General features: G+C 45.8%; 1 protein-coding gene across 3 annotated transcripts in view; it reads right to left on the bottom strand.

Moving 5' to 3' along the window:
* Positions 1 to 15,710: 15,710 nt before the first annotated feature.
* PKIB (cAMP-dependent protein kinase inhibitor beta) overlaps positions 15,711 to 25,029 on the bottom strand; it is a 95,587-nt gene continuing 86,268 nt past the window's right edge. For all 3 annotated transcript variants that reach the window (XM_019479670.2, XM_059733405.1, XM_059733406.1), the window contains 2 exons: positions 22,223 to 22,397; positions 15,711 to 16,609 (listed from right to left, as the gene is read on the bottom strand). In XM_019479670.2, coding sequence (XP_019335215.1) covers positions 16,524 to 16,609; positions 22,223 to 22,370 — 234 coding nt within the window. In that variant the 5' untranslated portion in view covers positions 22,371 to 22,397 and the 3' untranslated portion in view covers positions 15,711 to 16,523. The remainder of the gene's footprint in view (positions 16,610 to 22,222; positions 22,398 to 25,029) is intronic.

The following is a 25,029-nucleotide window of genomic DNA, read 5'->3' as shown; positions in this document are numbered from 1 at the left end:
CTAGGAAGTCCGGCCAGCCCAACCTCCAAGGAAAGGGGCCACCATGGGGCCAGAAACGGGCCAGGGACCAGTATCTAAAGTTACTGTTGGCCCCTTAATTTGGATACCTGTGCAGATGCAATTAGGTAAAACTGAAAAGTTAATCGATATGCTATTAGACACGGGTGCCCAGATTTGCAGTTTAGATTTTGCGGATTAGAAGGGGAAGAAAGGAACCCCTTATCAAGGAATTGGGGTCTGAGCACTAGATGACCAGGGCATCTGGTCCAAGTGACCTTCGTGCTACCTAATGGCTCTAAGGTAATGGCAGCAGCAGTAATACTTAAAGGGGGACCAAGCTTACTGGGACTTAATGTACTAAGAGGACAGTGGTTTGCCCTTAAGTGAAAGATTTGGTAGTTTGGATGCACAGTACCTCACCAGGAACCAGAAGAAATGGCTGTAACAGCTGTAACTCAATGTAGCACGATCCCATTAACCTTGCCTCCCATAGAAGAAGTACACAGGCCCCAGTATCTAACTGCTCCCGAGGCCAGCCAACCTATCCAGTGTATTATCAGCCAGCAGTTGGAGGACGGAACTATTATCTGAACCCACTCTCCATAAAACAATCCAGTGTGGCCAGTGCATAAGCCAAATGGGGGGTGGCAGCTGACTATTGACTTTCGAGCTTTGAATGCTAATACTGACCCCTTGACAGCTGCCATCTCATCACTACCAGCCTTAACAGAAAGCATCCAGTGTTATGGGCCTGTATGGATGGGATCCGTTGATATCAAGGACATGTTTTTTGCTATTCCCATCCATGAGAGTCACTGGCCAGTATTTGCTTTCACATGGATAGGGCAGCAATATACCTACACCGTGTTGCCCCAAGGGTGGATACACAGTCCCACCCTGGCTCACGGGGTTCTAGCTACAGTAGTTCATGAGGTCCAAGAAAAGTACCCCGACATATGCATGTGGCAGTGTATAGATGACATCATGGTGGGCAGTCAAGACAAAAAGGCTGCCACCAAGGCCTTTGAATCATTAAAAGAGAAAGTGAGTACCTTCAGATTCATGCTGTCTGATCAGAAAGTCCAAGAAGTAGGGCCCCAGTGTGAATTTCTAGAAATAGAATTGCAGAATGGGGGGCCCACAATACCAAATGAAGGGCTGCAGAGTATAGCAGAGACCCTGACCCCCACTGATGTAAAAGAACTGCAGGCCCAATTGGGAGCACTCAATTTTTGGCGTATGCGTGTTCCTGAGTTTAGTGTATTAGCTCGTCCCTTGTATAACTTATGTAAGAGGAGCCTAAATGGGAATGGGGTCCTGAGCATGAATATGCCTTATGAGTCCTTAAAGAAGCAGTAACTGTCCATGCCTCCCTAGCAGCATGAAGTCCAGAAGGACAGCTTTGGCTCCATATAGGTGTCTCGGAAGGGGAACCACATTGGAGCCTGTGGCAGAAGGAGTCCTCAGAGGCAGAAGGAAAACCCTTTAGATTTTGGAGCTGAGGCTGGAGGGGGGTGGAATCAAGGTATACTCTTATAACAAATGTGTGCAGCAGCAGTGGCCCTGGAAGCCACGGAAGCGCTAAGGAGGGAATTACCTACAGTTATCACTACTCCAATACATATTCTTGGAATGGCTGTCAGACAGCCAGCTGCCACCTGGGGGAAGAGCCCAAGACACCACGGTCCAGAAGTGGATTTATTAAATCTTGAGCCAGGTCCAATGAGTAACTCCGAAGGGACGGCCTGCGTTAGTTGAAAGGGTCACAGAAAGTACGATTAATGTTTATCCCGACAAAACAAGCTGCAGTAAACCTTCACCCATCAAGGAAGCACCTCCTTTCTCACCTGAAATGAAGGCCTCAGCTGATGTTGAAGTCTGGTTTACAGACGGGTCTGCTTGAGGTTGTGCCTTGAGGATTCAAGACAGAAAGCAAGTAGTGGTACAAGGCCTCAAAAAAGTCAATCCAGTCAGACCAACCTGATTGCCTTCTACAATCAGGTCACAAAATCATTGGAAGCAGGTGTCATGATGGATGTAGTCATTCTGGACTTCAAAAAGGCCTTTGACACCATCTCCCACCCCATTCTCATTAAAAAGCTAGGCGACCGTGGCATTGATGCCTACACAGTCAGATGGATAGCAAATTTGCTGAGGGGCCACACTCAGAGAGTGGTGGTGGATGGGTCATATTTGACCTGGAGGGATGTGAGCAGTGGAGTCACCCAGGGCTTGGTCCTTGTGCCCACACTGTTCAATTTCTTTATTAGCGACTTGGACGAGGGGGTGAAAAGCACCCTGTTTAAATTCATGGACCAAGATCTGGGGTGAGGTGGGCATGCTAGAAGGGAGGGACAGGATACAGCTGGACCTGGACAGGTTACAGGGGTGTGCAAATGAGAATAGAATGGGATTCAATACTGACAAATGCAGGGTGCTGCACTGGGCAGTAAGAACCAGCAGCATACCTATAGGATGGGGAACTCTCTTCTCAAAAGCACAATGACAGTAAGAGATCTTGGAGTCATTATTGAGTCCAAGATGAACACAGCCGCCAATGCAAGGACACTGTCAGTATGGCTAACCGCACCTTGTCATGCATCCACAGATGCATCACAAGCAGGGCCAAGGAGGTAATCCTTCCCCTCTATGCGACACTGATCAGACCGCAGTTGGAGTACTGCATCCAGTTCTCAGTGCTGCACTTCAGGAGGGATGTGGACAGCATTGAGAGGGTCCAAAGGAGGGCCACTCGCATGATCCAGGGACAGCAGGGCAGACCCTATGAGGAGAGGCTATGGGACCTTCACCTGTTCAGCCTTCACAAGAGAAGGCTGAGAGGGGACCTGGTCGCTGTCTATAAACTTACTAGGTGGGACCAGCGGGGAATGGGAGAGACCTTGTTCCCCCAAGCACCTCCCAGAATAACAAGGAATAACGGCCATAAGTTGTTAGAGAGTATTCATAGATTCATAGATGTTAGGGTCGGAAGGGACCTCAATAGATCATCGAGTCCGACCCCCTACATAGGCAGGAAAGAGTGCTGGGTTTAGATGACCCCAGCTAGATGCCTATCTAACCTCCTCTTGAAGACCCCCAGGGTAGGGGAGAGCACCACCTCCCTTGGGAGCCCATTCCAGACTTTGGCCACTCTAACTGTGAAGAAGTTCTTCCTAATGTCTAGTCTAAATCTGCTCTCTGCTAGTTTATGGCCATTATTTCTTGTAATCCCAAAGGGTGTCTTGGTGAGTAAAACCTCACCAATTCCCTTCTGTGCCCCCGTGATGAACTTATAGGCAGCCACAAGGTTGCCTCTCAACCTTCTCTTGCGGAGGCTGAAGAGGTCCAGGTGCCCTACCTAGTCTTTCCTCATAGGGCTTGGCCTGCAAGCCCTTAACCATATGAGTGGCCCTTCTCTGGACCCTCTCCAGATTATCCTCATCCCTCTTGAAGTGCAGCGCCCAAAATTGCACGCAGTATTCCAACTGCGGTCTGACCAGCGCCCGATAGAGGGGAAGTATCACCTCCTTGGTTCTGTTCGTCATGCATCTGCTGATGCACGATAAAGTGCCATTGGCTTTTCTGATGACTTCATCACACTGACGACTCATGTTCATCCTGGAGTCCACTAGGACTCCAAGATCCCTTTCCGCTTCCATGCCACCAAGCAGGTCATTTCCTAGGCAGTAGGTATGCTGGACATTTTTCCTCCCTAGGTGCAGCACTTTGCATTTCTCCTTGTTGAATTGCATTCTGTTGTTTTCTGCCCACTTGTCCAACCTGTCCAGGTCTGCTTGCAGCTGTTCCCTGCCCTCCGGCGTGTCCACTTCTCCCCACAGTTTTGTGTCATCCGCAAACTTGGACAGAGTAAACTTCACTCCCTCGTCCAAGTCGCTGATGAAGACAGTGAAGAGTATCGGTCCAAGGACCGAGCCCTGCGGGACCCCACTGCCCACACCCTTCCAGGTCGATACCGACCTATCCACTACAACTCTCTGGGTATGACCCTCTAGCCAATTAGCCACCCACCGGACTGTGTAGTCATCCAAGTCACAGCCCCTTAACTTGTTCACCAGTATGGTGTGGGATACCGTATCGAAGGCCTTCCTGAAGTCTAAGTAAATGACGTCAACTCCTACTCCTGCGTCCAGGTGTTTTGTAACCTGGTCATAAAAAGAGACTAGGTTAGTCAGGCACGATCTACCTGCTACGAACCCGTGCTGGTTTCCCCTCAGCATAATTTGTCCTGCCGGGCTCTCACAAATGTGAGCCTTGATAATTTTTTTGAAGACTTTGCCAAGGCTGGAGGTGAGACTGACTGACCTATAGTTGCCTGGGTCCTCCTTCCTCCCCTTCTTGAAAATGGGGACCACATTGGCCCTTTTCCAGTCCTCCGGGACCTGGCCCATGCACCATGAGTGTTCAAATATTCCCACCAGTGGCTGTGCAATGACGTCAGCCTGTGCCTTCAGTACCCTCGGACGGAGCTCATCCGGGCCTGCCGACTTAAACGCATCCAGTTCCTCCAAGTGCCTCTGTACCATCTCAGGGTCTACGCTTGGTAGTCTGGCGCCCTGCTGCTGCCCCTCTACAATCCCAGTGAGAGACTTGTCTTGCCCCTCACTTAGGAACACTGAGGCAAAGAAATCATTGAGGAGTTCAGCCTTGACCCCCCTGTCTGTCACCAATTGCTTATGCTCACTTAGTAGAGGTCCTATTCCACCCTGGGCCTTCCTTTTACTCCCTATATATCCAAAAAAACATTTTTTTTTTGTTATCCTTAACTTGGGATGCCATCTTCAGCTCCATGGTAGCTTTGGCCTGTCTAACTGCCTCCCTACAAGCACGAGCAGAGGAGGTATACTCCTCTTTAGTAATCTCTCCCCATTTCTAGTAGGTTCAGACTAGACATTAGAAGGCACTACTTCACAATCAGGGTGGCTAGGATCTGGAACCAACTTCCAAGGGAAGTAGTGCTGGCTCCTACCTTGGGAGTCAGTAGGAGGAGGCTTGATGATTATCTAGCTGGGGTAATCTGAGCCCAGTTTTCTCTCCTGCACAGAGCAGGGGGTTGGACTAGAAGATCTGCAAGGTCCCTTCCGACCCTACATCTATGAATCTATGAACCTGTGAACAAGCGTGCAGTATGCCGAGCTCAGCACAATGCTTGCCATGGCAGAATGGGAATTGTTAAATGGTCCACGTCCTGTGAAGCCCATTTATTTTTATAGCGACTCCTGGATGGTGGTGGAGGAATGCACTAAATGGCTACCCCTATGGAACAAGGAAAACTTTAAAAAATGAGAACAGGACATTTGGAGCCATGAGCAATGAAAGACCCTGTGGAAGTTAGCCCAAGATGAGCTCCCTCTACACATCCGACATGTGAGTGCAGCACATGGGAATAAGGTGAGGGAAGGCCCAGAGGCAAAGTGGAATAGGCGAGTTGATCAGCTGACAAGGGAAGAGGGTGCTGAAACCTTGTTTGTTGAAGAAGAAAATGGAGCAGCTAGTCCATTATTGCCCAACTCCTCCTCCCACTGCACACCTGGAGAACGAGTTGCAGAATGGCTACATCGACAACACGGGCACCCCGGGCGCGATGAAACCACCCACTTGGCCGCATCTTGGGGCATTCAAGTAACTAAAAAGAAAGCACAAGAAATAGTTGATGTATGCATCACCTGTTGAGAGGTTAAGATGCTACTAGAGCCTTTCCCGACTGTCCCATTTTCATTGTGTAGGGGAAAGGTAGTGTGGCAAGTATAGCAATGAGATTTCATAGGTCCCTCCCTTGAACTTCCCGTAAGCGACAATACGTATTTGTAGCCATAGAAGTTATCATGGGAATAACGTTTGCCCACACCTTGGCAAAAGCTACTGCCCAGGACACTTGTGCAGCACTGGAAACTCTGCTAGCTGTGTGTCCACCGCCCATAGAGTTACAGAGCGATAATGGCCCTCACTTCCACAATCATCTTGTGTATGACTGGACCGCGAAGCATGGCATGTTATGGACATATCACATCCCATACCATCTGCAGTCTAACGGATTGGTAGAGCGAACCAATGGCATCCTCAAATGCAATTTGCGGCTGGCTGCTGGCCCAGCTCTTAGGGACTGGGACTTGCACCTGGATCGAACTATCAATCGGGCCAATAACTGACCTCGTCTGGGAGGTAGGCCTATGCAACAGGCCTTTGGATTGGGTGGTCCCCGCAAGCTGGCAATAGAGCAACCTAGGGGTGGTGATCCAGGAAAGCTCCAGGCAGGAGATCGGGTAGTAGTGAAACATCCTCAGGGAGATAAATGGGAGGGGACACTATTGGCAAAAGGTATGCATAATACCTGGTGGGTATTTAAGTCAGATTCATCTAACGGGAGCCAAGCTCCTTGTTGTCTTGTTCCTACAGATTGTATCTGTCGACAGGCACGGCCGTAGCCATTCTTAATTGAGCCTGCTGTTGAAAACAAGTTCTGCTCTATTACCTGTCTGAATCAGCTAGCAACATGAAGTGGTGGACTGTTATAACTGTATTCTTCTTACTAATGCCTTATTGTGTTTTTTGGGTAGGGTGTGTCTACTATCCTTCTTATTACCCAGATATTAATGATCTTACTCCTGAAAATCTAAAGGAGTGGCCTGACCCAGAGGAGCATTCCCCTGAACCGTGTATGCGCTCAGATGACCTTCACATAGTCAGCCGCAGTATTCATATTGGAAGAAACCTGCCACCCCAGAGCAAGTGAAATCCTGGTCTCTGAGTAGAAGAAACAGAATAGTTAACTGGAAAGGTGGTAACTGTCAGTGCGTCTGTGGCACCAGTTATTATCTTGGGTACATTCCCTACCTGAAGGTTGGAATAGCTAACTGTGGCAGGGGAGGTAATTGTTGTAGCTCTGCTCGTTTATGGGTTTGTTGTTACATACTTCCTGAGGGAAACCCCATTGAGCTCAATGCCCGAGTCACTTTAATACAACTAGAAGGAGGCTGTATCTGAAAGTCTCCACCACTTATCCCCATTCTTTTATACCAGTGGGATTCCTAAAGCAAATTAGTGCTATGATTCTGCCAGGGCAATGTCGTTTCACCAACCCAGTACCGTATCGTCCCCGTGAGTGACAGTGGAAACTCTTCCACTCTCTGGGAGGTGAAACATGGTTATGGGCTCCCAAGGAGAGAAGGATAAACGTTATCTGTGAGAGAACGGGGTGTTCACTGTTGTGTCTGGCCATTCCCCCCTGGGAGGCCCTGACACCGCCCATGTATAATTCCTCACCCTGGTGGCAGTCAGAAGTTAAAATCCCAACCCTCCTAAACACTTCATTGTTCACTGCCTGGGTATTGTTCAGACTGGAACAATGGTGTCTGAGCTACCTTTCCAAACTGTTCAGCAGAAGCCCGTGTAGCTGAGGGGTTACTTAGGTGGGAATGGCCGACCATTTTCCATTCCATGAATACAATTAGGCCCCACCATTGAAGAGATGCTCCATGTTATCTTGAAAAGGACTTAACTAGGCTATGAATGTAAGTCCCAGAAAAATACTGAAGGAGTAGCCAATCTCAGACAGGCAGTTGGGCTGCTCCCTAGGGGCGGCATGCTCAAGGGAAAAACTTTGGAGCACACTGATGAATTGCTAACTGATGTAGGATTGGAGACAGCCTGTCTTGCCCAGGCCATAACGGACACTGCTTTTAGAGCAGACAAAAATCAAACCTGGAGTGCTGCTTCTGTGCAAGTTCAGTTATCATTAAACATGTATTTTTCCCAAGTAATAAACAACGTTAAAATAGAGAATGGCCCTCTGGCTTAGAGCATCATGGAATGCCTGCAACATTTAAAGAAAGATTCCCTTATCACAGCCTTCCCAAGTGGTAATCCAGGTACTTTGATAGGGGTAGAGTGTTCATTCCTAGTGCAGGGGGTAAAAAAATGGAAGCTGGACCACTGCTTATTTGCTTAGCATGGGGCTAGGAGGAGGATGCCTTTGGGACTGAAATCTGCATTGCCCCATATGGGAGATAGTTACCCGAGATGGCCCTTGGTATGTGGCACAATCCCCCTTAGTTCAAATCAGTAACATCTTAATTGGATTAGGGACCCTATGAAGAGGATGGCCCCTCAGCCCATCCAACATGACCTGCATACACGAACTACTTAATGTTTCCTATGTAACAATAGAGCAATGTGTTTGTTGGGAGGGACCAGGTCACTTATTGTATGAAAATGGTACCACCTGGGCTTTGTGTAATTCATGTTGCTTAGGAGCTAAGAGTGGAGCTGTTACTCTGCTACAATTAAGTAACCATACTATTACCCTGAAATGGCCAGAAATTTCTTCTGAGACTATAACTCTAAACTTTATGATACCCACTTCATAGGAATCAGACATAGACATGCCACAGTTAAAAAACTGGAATGAGGTAAAAGATAAGCTGTGAAGCCTTGAGGGAAAAGCTCAGCAAGGAACTCAGTTGGCCCTCCTTGCTTGGGAGTGTGGACGGATCATCAGTTTGGCTGTCAACATGCCTGAGCTATGTAAATGGTACGATGTGATTTGCACTGTTTGCACGTCACCAGGTATCACCTCAACTACGTGGCTGACCATCTTAACCATCATAGTGCTCTGTATTGCCCTAGTGACAACAGCTTAATGGTGTTTTAACCGTTGTTGTCGCAAATCTGTTCATTCACAGGTCTATGCTATGCAAGTTTAAGTGTAAAGATCCCTCCCCATTCTCTGATGTAGCGCATGTAGCTTTAGCATCTCAACTGTAGCTATCACAGTGCTTCAGCAAGCAATGGGTGGAGTGTAACAGCTGAAAATTGTGTCTGTGTGGTGAAGGTGCTTGCTGAATGCTCTGTGAAGATTAGACCAGGTGTTTTTTGTCATTTGTTTATGTATTGTGAGCTGTATGTTGCTGCTAAGAGTTTAATTAAAGTAAAAGATTAGTGAGGCCTTGTATGTAGTGAGACCTTGTATGTAGTGAGGCCTTAAAAGATTAGTGAGGCCTTAAAAGTAGTAAGGCCTTGTATGTAGTCACACAGTTAAAATTTACCTTATCAGAAAAATGCAAAGGTTTGTACTGTTATTGGTCAGTCATAAGGAAAGTTCAGAGTGTAAGAATGTGAGTGGCTGTAAATCAACAGCATAGCTCAGAAGTTATAAATTGGCTAGCACATGCAGAAATCAGCAGAAGGAAGACACAGCACTGTAAAAGAAGCTACTAATTTAAAGATTAGCTGCTGACTTGGATTCAGTGGGTCAGTGGATCTCGAGGGGCCTGAGGACTGAATACCAGGGTCCTTCCCGGTACCCCTCGAACAACGCAGATTGGGGACGCCTGACCTCGCTGAGCTTTATAGAAGAGAAACTTGTTGTACATCAGGCATCAGAGGGGACTGTCGATAAGTTGCCAACATGAATTGTTATCGTCTGTCATTCTTGTCTTGTTATACTATGCATAGTTGTGTGTTTGTTAAGTCAATAAACCTTTCTTACCTTTTTACTCCTGACCACTCTCTCAATCCTAAACCCTCCTGCTGGGAGCTGGGACACCACAGTCAAGCAGGACCGGCCCCAGGCCTAGGCTATCACAGGGCTCAGGCAGAAAGCCCACGCTCTGCAGCCCTGGTACTGCCTGTGCCTGTCAGCCCAGTAGGACAGGGGAGGCAGAGATGGGGGAACAGAGCCCCCATCCCCATCCCCAGCCTGATCCCTGGTGTGCAAGGGTTCACACCCCCCCCCCCCCACAGTGGCCCACGTAAGTCACTGATGTGCAATTGGGAGTGGGGGAGCAGTCCCTCCAGCCTAGGGCTGGCCTGGATCCCTGTGCCTCATGGGGGGTTCCCCAAGCCCTGACACCAATGCAGAGGGGGAATTCCCCCATCCCACCCCTCCGTATAGTCTGGTGATGGCTTAGCCCAACTCCCACCAGGGCAGGGAGGAACAGTTCTTCCAGTGTGGGGCCAAGCCAGTGCCAGACCATGTGAAGCGGTGCAAAAGGGAAATCCCCCCTCTACAGCAGTAGCAGGGTTCAGAGGACCCTGCCCAGTGTGGAGAAGCACCCACTGAGACATGGGATCTTCTCCTATGTGGGCTGATGCAGGGCACTGGTTTCACCCTAGGCTGGAGGGACTGTTCCCTCTACACATGTGGGAGTAGGGCTAAGCTGGTGCCAGACCATGCTGAGGGTGATAGGGGGGGAAGTCTCCTGCTGCACTCATGACAAGGCTCAGGAGACCCCCACTGAGGTGTGGGGATCCCCCCACATGCGTTGATGCCCAATGCCGGTTCCACCCTGGGCCAGAGAAACTATTCCTCACTTGCAGAGGGACAGCAGGGGATTGAGAAGCCTGTGCTGGGCACTCCAGCAGATGGGCCCCACTTAGCTGCATTTGGGTGCCCTTGGTAGTGGCTGGCAGGCTGGGAGTCATGCTCTTGAACCCCCTGGCTTCTGGCCTGGGCCACTTCTAACTGCCTTTCCAGATTCAAGGTGAACATCAGTTCACTTCATTATCAGTTCAATCTGCACACCTTAGAGCAACCTGTGAAAAATGAATGAATTAGCCTTGGGCTTTCTGACTGCACTTAGCCAGGAAGTCCAAGGAAAGAGTTGATTCATCATATATTGGGGGAAGAAAGCAATGAAACAGAAACAGATGGTGCCAAGGAAACTGAAATATCTCATGCCCTTTTTTGCTTCAGTTTTCACTAGAGCAGATAGTTAAGATTGTTAAGTGAGAAAAGGGTAAGACCTCAGAAATAATAACTAAGGAGTCTCTAACTTAAGTTAGATCTTTTTACATTGGCTAATTCTGATGCACTTTGCTCTGCAGAACCTAAGAAGCTGACTGAATCTCTTGCAATCTCACAGAAGATGGGTGAGGATCCAAAAGACTGGAAAAGGGAAAACAGTGGATCAAAAAAAGATCAAAGAAGTGGACTGGTGGATTCTCCTGACTTCTACTCCGAGATACTGAAAAAAATAATCACACAATCTATCTATAAGCATCTAGGTGATAACACCATAATAAGTAATAGACGATATGGATCTGTCAAGAATAATCATGTCAAACCAACTAGATATTTTGGATAAGGGAGCAACTGTAGATATGCATCTGGACTTCAGTAGGGCCATGACCCTCCCATATGCCACATGCCATTGTCATGAACAACCAGGAGAAATATGGTCTAGCTTACCATTGTAAAATGCATTCATAATCAGTTATGAAACTACTACTGTACTGTTGTAAAAGTATTTGTTTTTATGTAGTTAATGGTTCAATGTCAAACTGAAGAGATGCATCAAAGTTCTGTAGGGTCCCATTTTGGACCTCATATTATTCAATAGTTTTATTAAATGATTTGGATGATGGAAAAAGTGTGTATCAGTTCACTATAAAATCTGCAAATAATGCCAAGTTGGGGAGATTGCAAGAACTTTGGAGGATAGATTAGAATTCAAAATGATCTTGAGAATTTGCAGAAAAGGTCTGAAATAGATGGGATACAATTTAACAAGTATAAATGCAAAGTACTCTACTCCTATAGGAATCGATCCCTCTGCATAGGTACAGTGATCGGAGAGGAATGATTGGTAAGGAAGCAGTGTCTATGAATCTATGAATCAGAAAGAATCTGGGAGTTCTAGTGATACAAAACTGAACCTGAACCCAAAATACACTGTTGGGGGGTGGGGAGGAGGTGGAAAAAGAAACCCACCATACACAAACCAAAACACTATCATCATATCGAAAGGCATCAGCAGTAGTATTTTACATATTTTTTCCACTCTATTCAACACTGGAAAGGTCTCAGCTAGAATACTTTGTCCAGTTCTTGTCATCACACTTTAAGAAAGGAATAAATCAGATGGATAGGGAGATGGATTAGACTAGGGGTGCTCAACTCCCAGACCATGGGCTAAATCTGGGCTGCAGAGCCATGGCTGCAGAGCCAGGGCTCCTGACCAGTCAGAAGTTTGGTTCTTCCTGCTACCAAGCTCCCAAACCCCCTGGCCTTTCCTCTCCCACATGGCCAGGTCAGGGCTGGACCATGCCCCCTTTCCTCCCATCTTGCGAAGCTAGATCAGGGCCAGCCCAGAACCCCTCCCCCTGCACAACTGGATTAGAGCTGGGCTACGCTAACCCCCTTCCCTGTGGCTGGATTGGCCCTGCTGCACTTGCCCCATGCACTGGATATGGCCTGCAGATGAACCAGGCACTGCCCATCCATCCTACAGGGCAAAAAGGTTGAGCACCACAGGATTAAATGAAAGCTTGTATGCTTTGCCATCCATTCCATCATTCACCTTTTTTCTAAACGTGTCAGGTACAGTACTACACCAATACAAAACAAACAGCACAAGTGGCAAGATCCATGCACCTGATTGGACATAGTGGGCGCATTCAGATGTGCATGGACATTAGGTTCCCTTGCACTGCCACTTCTTCTCCATGGGGAATGCCCATGCCACATGCGCTTTGGTGTGTAGCAAGTTGCCCCAGGCATAGGGGAGGCTGAGACCAGCGCTGTGCTAGCCCCAGCAGCCTTACCTGGGGTCCTGGGGACCTCTTGGAATTGCAGCCATGGCAATCCTGCTGGACAGAGCCTGACCAGCGGCTGCAGCACAGCTCCAAGTGGCCCACCCCTGCTTTTTAGCAACGCACGCTGCCCGAGTGTGCACTGCTTTGGGGTTTTTTTCCAGGTTTTTTTTTTTTTACCCCTGGATATCCAGGGGTCAAACCAAAACACGGAAAAAACACAGAACAGCACGTACTCGGGCAGCATACCCTTGCAGCACGTAGAACTTTGTGCGGTATATGGCACCGCAAATGTGTTTGCAGTACCATGTACCGCAAGACCGCACTCATCTGGATGCACCCAGTTAATGCAAATATGTCCCACTCAAAAAATCAGTAGTCCTACAATCAAGTCAATCTTTTCAACTTAAGACCATTTTAATACATCTCCAAAAAAAGTATATTTGCTTTCCTGGATAGTGATAAATGGGCAATGGAAATACATAGATTTACACTAGCCACCTACCTGGCTCAGTATGTTTATCTTCACATTATACACATGCCTTCTGATAACAGAACACAAATCAGACCAAAGAAAAATCACCTTTCAAATGACGTAAGAAAATATTTGAGGGTGACTATAATTTCAAAGTACCAAAATCAGAGTTATTGACATACTGTGTGTGTCTACACAAAATGCTACATTGCCATAGCAATGAGCTACATTGCCATAGCTCATTGCTACAGCGATGTAGTGTTGGCAGGCATGAACTGTGGTGCCAACACTACTGAGCAGTAGCTACTAAAAATAGCTGTGTGGCATTGGGACTGAGTAGTAATGATGGTTACTGTGCAATCATCTAGTACTAAAGCATGTACTAAATGCAAGTACTAAATGACTGCGCAGTTGTTACTGCACATGTAGATGTGTCCATTATATAATGAAGCAATGTTTTCCATGTAGAGTTGCTGAAACTGAATAACTCTTCCTCTAGACTCCCCAATTCAAAGAAAGAGAATTTACATTTTTCTTCTTTGCACCAAAATTAAATCTCTTTACTTCAAAGCCACAGACTGCTGTGCATGATTTATGCTGACAATAAGAAGCATATTATAAAGTAAGTTAAGAAAATTAACTAGACTGGAAATTGGGATTAACGCTTCATGTTGTGTACCAAATCATCTTTAATAATGAAAGCTTTGATTAAAAGTGCTTAAGCAAGTACCTATTTTTAAGCATGTATATAATCCTGTTGGTTTAAGTGGGACTAGTTAAACATATGCTTAAAACTTTGAAGCAGTGCCTAAAAGTATTTTCCATAAAATGAAAGGTTTGATATCAATAATTTGCAGTGCTGACCATATTTATTATTTCCTAAAAGTGTCTTGCTGCCAGTTTACATGGAGATTATTTTACATTGCCATATTAAAAAGATTCCCATTTTGTCGCTGTTTATTTTTAATTCCTTGTTTTGTGCATTTTTTCTGCTGTAGATTTTTTCCCAATATTTATTTTCATACCATATTTTCTTCAAAAAATGAAAAAGCCCAAATCTTGCAAAATGCCAAGCATCTGTTTTTAAGTTCAAAGCACCAGAAGCTTGACTCTGCAAACAGTCAAACTTGACATATGCAAGTAGCTATGAAACTATGCTCGTGCATAGAAGTAAGTACATCTATAACTGTTTACATTATTTGGACCTAACTTGTACCAATTCATTTAACTGACATGTTAATGGGAAACACTTTCAAAATATCTTAGGTTAGTGAAACTCTTGATTAGCATCAATGAATGTAACCTATATTCTAATGCTATTGTGCTATAAGATGCAGATGTGAAAGTATGTGTTTCTCCAAATGTGAAAGGAGACTGGTAGAAGCAATGATTCGACAAGATGCATATATTCTTCACGCTAACTTTCTGAGGGGTCTTATTTCTGTGGTCCTTTTCAAATGGGGCTGCTCACATACTTAAGGTTTAGCACATGCCTTGCTAGACCAGAGTTATAATGCTGCAGTAAAGGCCTGACAAGGGAACACAAGCTCAGAAGAAAATTAAAAGTGCACCCTGTAGGTTCAATAACTACAAATTCCTCTTGTTTGTGGTCTCTGACATACTCTGCTTCTCTGATGTCACTTACTTTAAACTATCAAATTTAGTCTTTCAACCTTTGACAAAATAGACTCCCCTCAGAAGTCGTACAAGCTCCTGCTCTGGATACCTTTAAGAAACACTTGGATGCTTATCTTGCTGGGGTGATCTGACTTCAGCTGACTTCCTGCCCCTTGGGCAGGGGGCTGGACCCGATTATTTCGAAAGGTCCCTTCCAGCCCTAATGTTTATGAAATCTATGAAAATAAGAATCTCTCACATTTTGGGAAGAGTTCTGGGGCTTTTTACCTGTTGCTTGGGCAAGGGACTTGAGGTCCTGCTCAAACTGGGTAAACTTGTTTACGTGGGCCCTTCAGTACAGGATGTACAGTACAGCACCACAAGGATGGGAAGGACAAAAACAGAACATTTATGCCAGAGTGTCTGCACCTTTAAACTGCTTTATGCTAATTAAAAAGGGGCTGATACAAAGGAAATGTTGTAGCTGGGTTATGATAGGGGGTGCAAAGGGTCAATTTATGGACCAGCATAATGGCTTTGTTGCAGCAAGGTTTACATGTATTATGGTGTATGTTCATCCCTGTAACTACATGTAGGGCAGTTAGCAGCGCAAAGCTCCATTATAGTCTCCAAATAGGATTCTCATCCTTAAGGACTGCAAATATCTATTTATGATAAAAGTTTCCACTGATAGGACAGACTCAAGAAAGATTAAGGGTGTGCAAATGAAAGTGCCCATTTACTGTTAGTTTCAATGTAGACCTTCAGAAGAATTCCAAATTACCGCTGATTCAGACTGCAGCACAAATGCATTAATTTATATGAATCTATATAAGCAGCAATCCATACAAAGTATTTTTCATGATACAATACCTGTAATAAAAACACAAATCAGTTCTTTTGTGCAGGTAGAGCCTTTGTTTAAAAATGTTTAAATCATGTTTAGAACTATGACGACTGAACAGCTCCACTAAACAAAACCTTAAGACTTAGATGAGATGAAAGCATCATGTATTATGGTACTTCTGAGTCATGATCAGTGATAAAGCAGAGAAATCAGGTTCAAGCAGAAGGCAAAAGGGATAACTATTTAATTTGCACAGTGAGATTAAACAATTCAGAACCATTTACAGACACTGATCTTATTTTAGAGTCTGTGCGCAGTAAAGATAGAAGTAGTAAGAATGTTGGGGATGGAAACAAGAGATTATTTACCAGAGTTGAATATATCCATAGCTTTTTGAAGAGCTCTTTGAGTGTTTTTTGAGTGTTTTAGAAACCATCTGGAATATTTTGCTTGCCTCTTTCATTTGTCTCCCTTACCCAAGCTTCCTTTTAACAGAACAAAGATTGTAAGATTTCAAAAGGTCACAAGCTAGGAATTTGTGGCTTTCTCTACCTTTCAAAATACAATTAAGTTCTCCTCCCAGTCTGTACCTCTGTATATATTACAATTCTCATAGTGAATGGGGAAACAAGCCTTAATTTCACTGCAAAAGCTATTCTGGATAAACAAATAAACAAGAAGAATAGTGTTCTGTACATATACTAAAATCATGGAAACAGTCAATAAGAGTTTGGTTAAGTTAGTATCTGTACAGCATAACTGACAATTTAAAAAAGAAAAAAAAATTCCAAGATGATATACATTCTTTAGTTCTTTCTTAGCTGTGATTTGTAGATAATCTGCTCTTCAAATGGTTTACAGTAGAAAACTTTACTGAAACTCTAACTAGTAGCTCCAAGTTAATGTCATCCAGATACAAATATATTGCATAGTCATGCACATACTGCTACAGTTGCTACTAGATATTGGAACCAGTGAAAAACAGATCCTTTGAAAAGTCTGTGGATGGGTGTCAAATCCAGAAACTCTTAGCGATTAGGATTCAGCATTTTTTCCTGCTGTTTCTTGATTTTCCAACGTGGTTTCAGATGGTGTTGGTTCTCCTCCTTCTGCTCTTTCATCTAAAAAGACACAAGTATATGACAACGCACATAATACACTGGCCTGGGGTGGAAATTTGGCTTTTTCTTTAACTGAACATAAATATTTGGTTTTTACTGATTGCTTTATGGATTGGCTCTTAACTACCACACTGACAGGTGCTTTAGAAAACCCCCTTAATTTATATGAATCTGTATTTTATAGAATTAGGATAGCCATATATGCTCAGCAATTCAGTTTATGTCATAAAATATGGATCAATCTTTAGTGAAGGCAGAGAATTTTTAACAGGTGCTGATTTGCCTACGTTTTGCAGACAACTGATGTACATTCAGTCATAAGAATCAGATTCGAGAACTTTTTTGTCTTTGATTTTCTTTGTCAAACCTAAAGAGAGAAAAGAATATCACATTTTTTTGAGTGTTACTTGGCTGCAGGTATATAGTTTTATAGTTTCTGATGGTGCTGGTTATAATCTGACTGATCTTCCTTAGCACTAGACCGCTGTTGTTAGAATCCATTTTGCTTTGGCAAGATGAACAAGATTTTCATTCTGATTTTGAAAGTCCCCCAGTTTATGGGCTGGAATAGAATGACCATTAAAGAGGCAAAACCAGGGTAGCTCAAAATGATTCTTAGAATAGAATTCCACTCTATATACCTTCTGAGGCTCAAGTACTTACAGCTTATTTTAACTGATGACATTTTCCAAACCACACTTCATTTTGTTTTCTTTACAGCTCAGCCATTCTTTGTATAGTGTTCCTAAGACACATATAGCTCTACCACTGCTGTCAATAGGATCTGCACACACAAATCTAAGGCTGTATAGGGCTACAGCACTTAGGGTTTTGTTCAGAATACCATATTTGAATGTGCAGGCTTCTAGGTCCAGTGCTGTCCAACTGTCAGAACCAAAGAAGTAGTGAGGAGTCCTATTAATTTGCCATGAAACTAACACTAACAGTAAGAACTGTATCTCTCATACCCTAATGCTTTATAGCAAAAACATCCTATTAAGTATAATTCTAAACCCAAAACTCTCTAAGCACAGCCACCTCAAATTTGGCTAGATGCTGAGCAACTGATGGAGATGCTGACCCTTCCAGCTCCCACTGAAGGTAGTGGATGTTAAAAGAACTTGGGTATCTTACCAATTCCTCAGCACCTGCTGATGACCACATCCAGTTATGACTATCCATTCCTAAGTCTAGGGTAACTGTAGCAAGAGCCATAGTCTTATCCTCTATACACAACCCATGCTGGTTATCTGAGATGGGGACTGTCTGCCAGGAGGAAAGCACTTTATTGGGCTGACCACTTCCTCCACAGGAAGACAGCTTCTTAGCAGGCTTAAAGCACAGCAACTCTCACAGGGCGCATCCAGGCAAGTGTGCATGTGCCTCTTGTGGCATCTCAAACCAGTTTCAGATGCTGCAAGAGGCATGCTGAGAATGAAAAAAATGCTCCCTGTGCTGCATATTTGCAATACAGGCTCAAGATGTGAAACAACCCAGAAAAAGGTGGTGCAGGGCACAGTTCCCACTGTGTCCTGAGGAAAACCAAGGCTCAGACCTCTAGAGACACTCTGGCATCCAGCCAAAGCATCTCTATGGTGCCCCCTGCTGCCCTAGCAGGCTGCGTTCATGTGCGGGGTGAGCAGGAGCAGCACAAGGCTGCGACCTGGGGACTGGGGAGGGGAGGATTGTGGGGGGGTAGGGCAGCTGTAGATGTGTGGGGGTGGAGGGGCTGGTCGGGGTGCACGGGTCCCCCGCAGGGCCCACAGCTCACTACTGCAGCAGCGGCGGTGGCTGTGGGGTGCTCAGGGCCTGCTGCGGCCACAGCTCCCAGCAATATGGCATGGCTCTCATTGCCTCAGAGCCAGTGCCACCTGTGCCACTCATTATGGGACCACCCCAGCTCAGCACAGTGCAGCATGGGGGGGGTGTGGCTTCAGGCAGCACCGAGGCCACTTCGGCTGTATCCTGGGACCCAGCCCTCCTTGCAAGGACTGCATGTCATGCCAGGCAGGGTCCTGCCTCCATGGGAAGGCGAGTACTTTGAGTTGATGGAGACCTGGTGGGAGGACACATAACTGGGCAATGGATATTGAGGACTATAGGCTCCATAGGAAGGATCAGGTTGGGAGAAGGGAAGAGGGTTGGCCCTCTATGTGAAAGAGCAGTACCCCTCCCTGCAGGTCACGTTTGATTGCACGGGGAGGCCCCTTGAAACTCTCTGGGTTAAGATACACGGGGGCTCAGGAGAAGGGGACCTGATGGTGGGAATCTACTATAGACCTCCCTGCCAAAAAGAGGAGAACAGCCAGTCATTCTCCAGGGAACTGACTGAGGCAGCCAGCACTAAAGACTTGATTGTCATGGGTGACTTCAACTCCTTTGATATGCATTGAGAAGACCAGTCAGTGAATTCCAGCAGGTCAGCCAACTTCTTGGCAACTATAGATGACCTGTTCTTGACACAGGCTGTGGAGGGACCAACTAGGGGTAAAGCCACTCTGGACTTAGTGCTGACCAAAGGGGAAGACATGGTAGGTGACCTGAAGATTGGAGGTACTCTGGGAAACTGTGATCATGATCTGATTAGATTCACCATCCACCGAAAGGCTGTGAATTCTGTCAGCAGAACAGAAGTCCTAGGCTTCAGAAGTGCAGACTTTGGTAAACTCAGGAGTCTAGTTAGAAAGGCCCTTTGTAACCAGCAACTGGATGATTTGGGAGTTCAGGAAGCTTCCTTAAGGAGGCAATTCTCACTGTTCAAAAAGAGGACATCCCCATGGGGTCAAAAAGAGGAAAAGGGACCAAGAGACCTGCTTGGCTCAACAGGGACATTAGGGAACTTCTGAAAAAGAAAAAAGAAGTTTACATGCAATGGAAAAACGGTTCAGCATCCAGAGAGGAGTACACTCATACAGCCAGGGTCTGTAGGTATGAGACTAGGAAAGCCAACACATGCATGGAAATCAAGCTGGCAATGAAAATAAAAGACTACAAAAAGGCCTTCTATAGGTACATAGGAAGCAAGAAAAAAACCAAGCTCTACTGTGGGACCACTACTGAATACAGGGGGGGCAGCCCACAGTTGGTCCCCTCAAAAAGACAGAGCTCCTAAATACTTATTTCACATCAGTATTCTTGAAATCAGATGGGAACTCATCACCTGTCCAGAGACCCAAAGTATACAGGGAAGACAGCAGTCCACATGCAATCAGTCCCAAACAGGTGAGGGTACTCATAAAACATTTGGACATTTTCAAGTCTGTTGGTCCAGATGACCAGCATCCAAGAGTCCTGAAAGAACTGGCCAAGCTCATAGTGGTGCCTCTGGTGAGGTTGTTCAAAGAACTGTGGAACTCAGGAGTGGTCCCGAATGACTGGAAGAAGGCTAGACTGGTACCCATCTTTAAGAAAGGGAAGAGGGATGACCCTGCAAACTACAGACCGATAAGTCTGACTTCAGTCTTGGGAAGAATCTTTGAAAAAATTGTCAAGGAGGCTATCAGCCACAAGCTCGAAACTGGTGGGGTATTAAGAAGCAACCAGCATGGCTTTGTCAAGGGGAGGGCATGCTCAACAAACCTGGTGTCCTTTTATGACCAGGTAACTAACCAGATGGACATGAGACGTGAGGTTGACATCATCTACCTAGACTTCAGCAATGCCTTTGATACTGTTTCCCATGAAATTATCTCAACCAAGTTGGAGGGTATAGGCCTAAGCCAGTCAACAGTGAAGTAGGTTGGCAACTGGCTCAGAGGCCAATCCCAGAGAATTGTACTCAATGGCATGGCCTCATCCTGGAGGGCTGTCTCCAGTGGTGTCCTTCAGGGATCAGTGCTTGCTGAAGTTAATCTATTCCCATTTTATTTGTTCTCAGTAACAAATTGGATGGGTACTAGCAGAGGAAATGAATCTGCCTGGAAGGCTAAATGCTTGAGCCATTAAGCGTTTGTATTCTTTTAAGAAGACTTTCACACTTGTGTGTTCATTTTTGTGGGGTAAGTGATGAGTGATGAATTTAAGCAGCAAGTTCTTTCCAACAACTATGCTGTCCAGAGGCCAGAATGAAACAAGCAGGGAGAATCCTTTTTATCTCCAGCTATTTAATTGGTTATGTTTTATTCAACTGTTATGTGCACATCCATCAGAATCTCTTAAGGCTTATTGAAGTAAAACTACTTAAACCTTAATTATATACTTTACATAGCAGTAAATATTTCACTAGGGTTGGCTCACGCTTTAGCTCAACTTCCCCAGCATCAGTCATTGTTCTTCTCTACAGCCCATTTGGTAAGGGGGAAACGGTCTCCCCATGATCCAAATCCATATTCTGGTCACTATGCAGAAAGGGAACTGCACCCAACTTAAGGGCTACATGGAGCAAAAAGATGTAAAAATACAACTATGGTTTGTATCAAGAGCATGGTGGAATGGACTGTTGGTGCTACAGGCACTATGAATTTACAGGCCCACAGAGAAATGTTTTTTCTAGGAACAGAATCCTGTTCTCCAAGGCAAAGTAGTCTTTTGAATGACTTCCAGAGGAACTGAATTGGGCAGAATCTACCTTCATCATCATTGGATTCTATGGGTTTCCAGAACGAAACCTCACATACACTGTGACATGCCCATCTACAGAAAAGGGGTTCAACTCCCAGATTTGATGATGCCATCCCTACTTCTAGAATACTCCTTCACTAAGGCCTCCTTTTGTTCTGCTTTATCTCTGAGGAAACAAATGTTGATCCTTTTTTTTTTGGCTCTTCTGCTGATGTGCTTCACCTATATGTACAAATCACTGAGCAAAGGTTGACCTGTCCATAAACCTCTCAGTACACGTTAATCTCCCAGTGGATTGTTAATAAGAGTTGCAGAATTCCAGAAGGCATGAAAATACAAAGACCACTAGGGTCAGATAAAAAGGAACAAATTTTATCCATTTGCTCCAAACCCTTTGTGCTGTTCGACTTGGTGAAGGGAAGGGGGAAAGGATATGTTTATTTGGTATACAGCCAATAGAGTAGAATCCCTTACCATCTACTCTTCCACCCTGACAATAGAGCACAAGACAATTTAAGGAACAATACAGTGATTTCAGGTAGTATGTATGCCCCTGGGAAACACAGCCAGCAGAAGTAAATGATGTGTACATATGAGCCAGAGATATTATGGCTTGAAAAACAGATTAGGGAGCTGAAAGCAACTCCCTGACACACCTTTGGTAAATCTCTCTTGCATTACTAGCCTATAGCTTTAATCACTGACTGATGGGAAGATCTGTGGCACAATGGCACAGTAGGTTTTGTTTTGTTTTGTTTTTTGGCTGTTGTACAGGTTAGGAATTCATCTCATAATAGCAGCTGCTGGCTACTGAACAATTAGCATGAGGGTGGATATGGCAAATTTAACTCAAATCTGGGGTAACATTAACTTTTCCTAATTAACAAGCATAGCTAATTTCTGCTTTGGAATAGGCAGATCTAATTCTAGTTAAACGGAGAAATGCTAACACTAAAGTTAGAAAAGCTAGTAAGTGGTCAAAAAAAGATCTTGTAAGAAAGCAGAGAATCAGCTGCATGAGATCCATGGTTTTCATTAATATTTACACTTTACCTTCAGTCACAGCAAGCTCAGCTAGTTTGTGTGGCAGGTCTGAAGTTCCAGCTCCAGCAGGAGAGCCCAGAATATCTGGTAAGGCATTTCGGCGACCTGCCCTTCCCGAGGCTGCAAAATCTGTGACCACAGGCTCCACATCAGTCATTTCTGACTCCTTTCCTCATAGCAACATCTGCAGATAGATCATACAGAAAAGGAGAAACAGTCAGGTTGACGCAAGCCAGGCAGCAATCTTGTTTGTAACAAAGGACGATAGAAAACAACAAAATGTCAAGAGGCTGTGAGAAGTGCCCTGCTAGTCCTTACTTAGTAAATGCCACAGACATCAATATACTGGGGCCATAACTATCTACTTCCAGAAAAAAGCTTCACTCTTCACTTCCTTTATATTTCAGTGTTATTGTACTTCAGCACTGGTGAGGCCTCCTCTAGAGAGAGCACTGTGGCCACAGGGACCCATATTTCAAGAGAATGTGGACAGTTTGGTGCGAGTCCAGTGCGGAGTGACAAAAACGATTAGAGTTGGGCCGGGGGGGGGGATAGACAGGGACCAGATCTGAGGAGAGGCTGAAAGAACTAGGGTTATTTAATTGGGAGAAGATGATGATACGTGAAGAATAATTATAGAGAGGATGAAGATGGGCTTTTCTCTGTGGCTGTAGCAGACAGGACTAGCAGCAGCAACAGGGGAAAGGGAGGTTGGAGATTAGGAAGAATTTTCTGACTATGAGGGGGGTCAAGCATTGGAACAGGCTACCTAAAAAATTGTGGAGTCTCCATTTTTGGCAGCTTAACTGCAGGTTAGACAGACACTTGCCTGGGATGATTTAGTGAGGGATGATCCTGCCTTGAGCAGGGGGATGAACTAGATGACCTCATGAGGTCTCTTCCAGCCCTACTTTCCTATGATCCTATGAGCACAAACACAGATTAGCACAATCAGGCACCTATAAATAGAAGCTGCTACAGACTTTTCTAAGAACCACTTGCATATCTCTTAGTAGCCTGATCCCTTTTCTTTTTGTGTCTTTGTAGGTGGTTTTATCAGACAGTCATTTGGAAAAGAACTGAAACTCAGTCTTGCTACACTGTCTCCAAGGAGCAACAAGTGTTTATTATAATTCTTGTGTACACCGAAACAAAATCCCTCCAAACCTGTGTCCGACTATACAGGAGGGCAAAATTCTCTCAAGGAACAAAAAGTAAATAATTCCTAACAAAACTTCCTTATTCTGAAGAAACAGAAACTTTGAACATGATCTATTCTCATAGAATCATAGAAATTTAGGGTTGGAATAGACCTCAGAAGGTCATCTAAACCAGGCTTGTCCAACATACGGCCTATGGGCTGCCATGCAGCCCACCAAGCCTTTTTCTGTGCCCCACGGTACTGCAACGGGAAATTAAAGTAAAAGCTGTTTACTTTCGTTCCCACCCCTTGTCCCTCCCCCAGCCCCTCATCAGACTTCTAATGGCTGCTGAAGGGCTGGGGAAGGGACAAGGTTCCCACATGCACCGTGTCAACTTGATGTTGCCGACGCGGTGCAGCTCCTCCCCTCTCCCCTCATTCCACGGTGTCCCTTCCTCGCCCCACCCCTCCCTTCCTCATTTGCATGCCAGCTCCTCCCCTCTCCCACATTGCAGGGTTTCTGTTCCTAGCCCCACCCCTCCCATCCTCATTTGCATGCCAGCCCCACCCTGCACCGGTCCCCGCCAGCCGCATAGGCTGGAGCAGGTCACAGTGCAGCGGGCGGATGGGTGCAGGGGGCTCAGATACTGGCTCAGAGGGATGCTGTGGCCGGGCCTGCAGGAGATACTGCTGCCGCTGCCGCTGTGGTTGTTGGGGCAGGAATCCGGTGCCGCTCCCACCTTCCCGCATCCCCCCACACCCACAGACATCGCGCTGGGGGTGATGAGTCACAGGCCCCGGGGAGGGAGGGACCCCTGCCACTTGAGCTCGGGCTGCCCGTGGGGAGAGGGAGCAGAGGGGTGTCCCTGTACATCCCGCACTCCCCTGTAGAGTCCCCACATGTCCCCCTGGATGCTGAGCCCAGGTGCGCAGGTGTGGGAGCATCCTTGAGGCCGCCCAGGTGGCAAGGAGGACACGCAGGGTCAGGCGGCACCCCTTGACCCCTGTGCCCCCAGGCTGCAGCCGGACTGGACAGGCCACGCGAGCGCCCACTCCTGCCAGCCCACTGGGTGATAAAAAATTCATGATCCGGCCCCATTCAAAAAGGTTGGACACCCCTGATCTAGACCATCCCCAACTAAATCATCTGAGCCAAGCCTTTATCTAGCCAGGCCTTAAAAACCTCCAAGGATGGAGATTCCATACTCTCTGGCTAACCTGTTCCACTGTTTTACTACCCTCCTAGTGAGAACGTTTTTCCTAATATCTAATCTAAACATCCCTTGCTGCAATTTAAGACCATTGCTCCTTGTTCTGTCATCTGGCAGCACAGAACATTCTAGCTCCATCCTCTTTCGAACCCCACTTCAGGTAGGTGAAGGCTGCTATTAAATCCCCTCTCAGTTTTCTCTTCTGCAGACTTAAATAAGCCCAGTTCCCTCAGCCTCTCCTTATGTCATGTACCCCAGCCCCTAATCATTTTTGTTCCATTCTGCTGGACTCTCTCCAATTTGTCCACACCTTTTCTGTAGTGGAGGACCCAAAATTGGACACTGTACTCCAGATGTGGCCTCGCCAGTGCCAAATAGAAAACTAAAACTTCTCACACCGGGAGTTGAATCCGGGCGAAAACCAGGAATCCTAACCACTAGACCACATGGGATGCTAAGTTTAT

Source organism: Alligator mississippiensis, chromosome 1, assembly GCF_030867095.1.
Source record: "Alligator mississippiensis isolate rAllMis1 chromosome 1, rAllMis1, whole genome shotgun sequence".
NCBI lineage: Eukaryota > Metazoa > Chordata > Crocodylia > Alligatoridae > Alligator > Alligator mississippiensis.
Note: the sequence above shows the minus strand (reverse complement) of the source record. Positions and strands in the feature narration are given on the sequence as shown.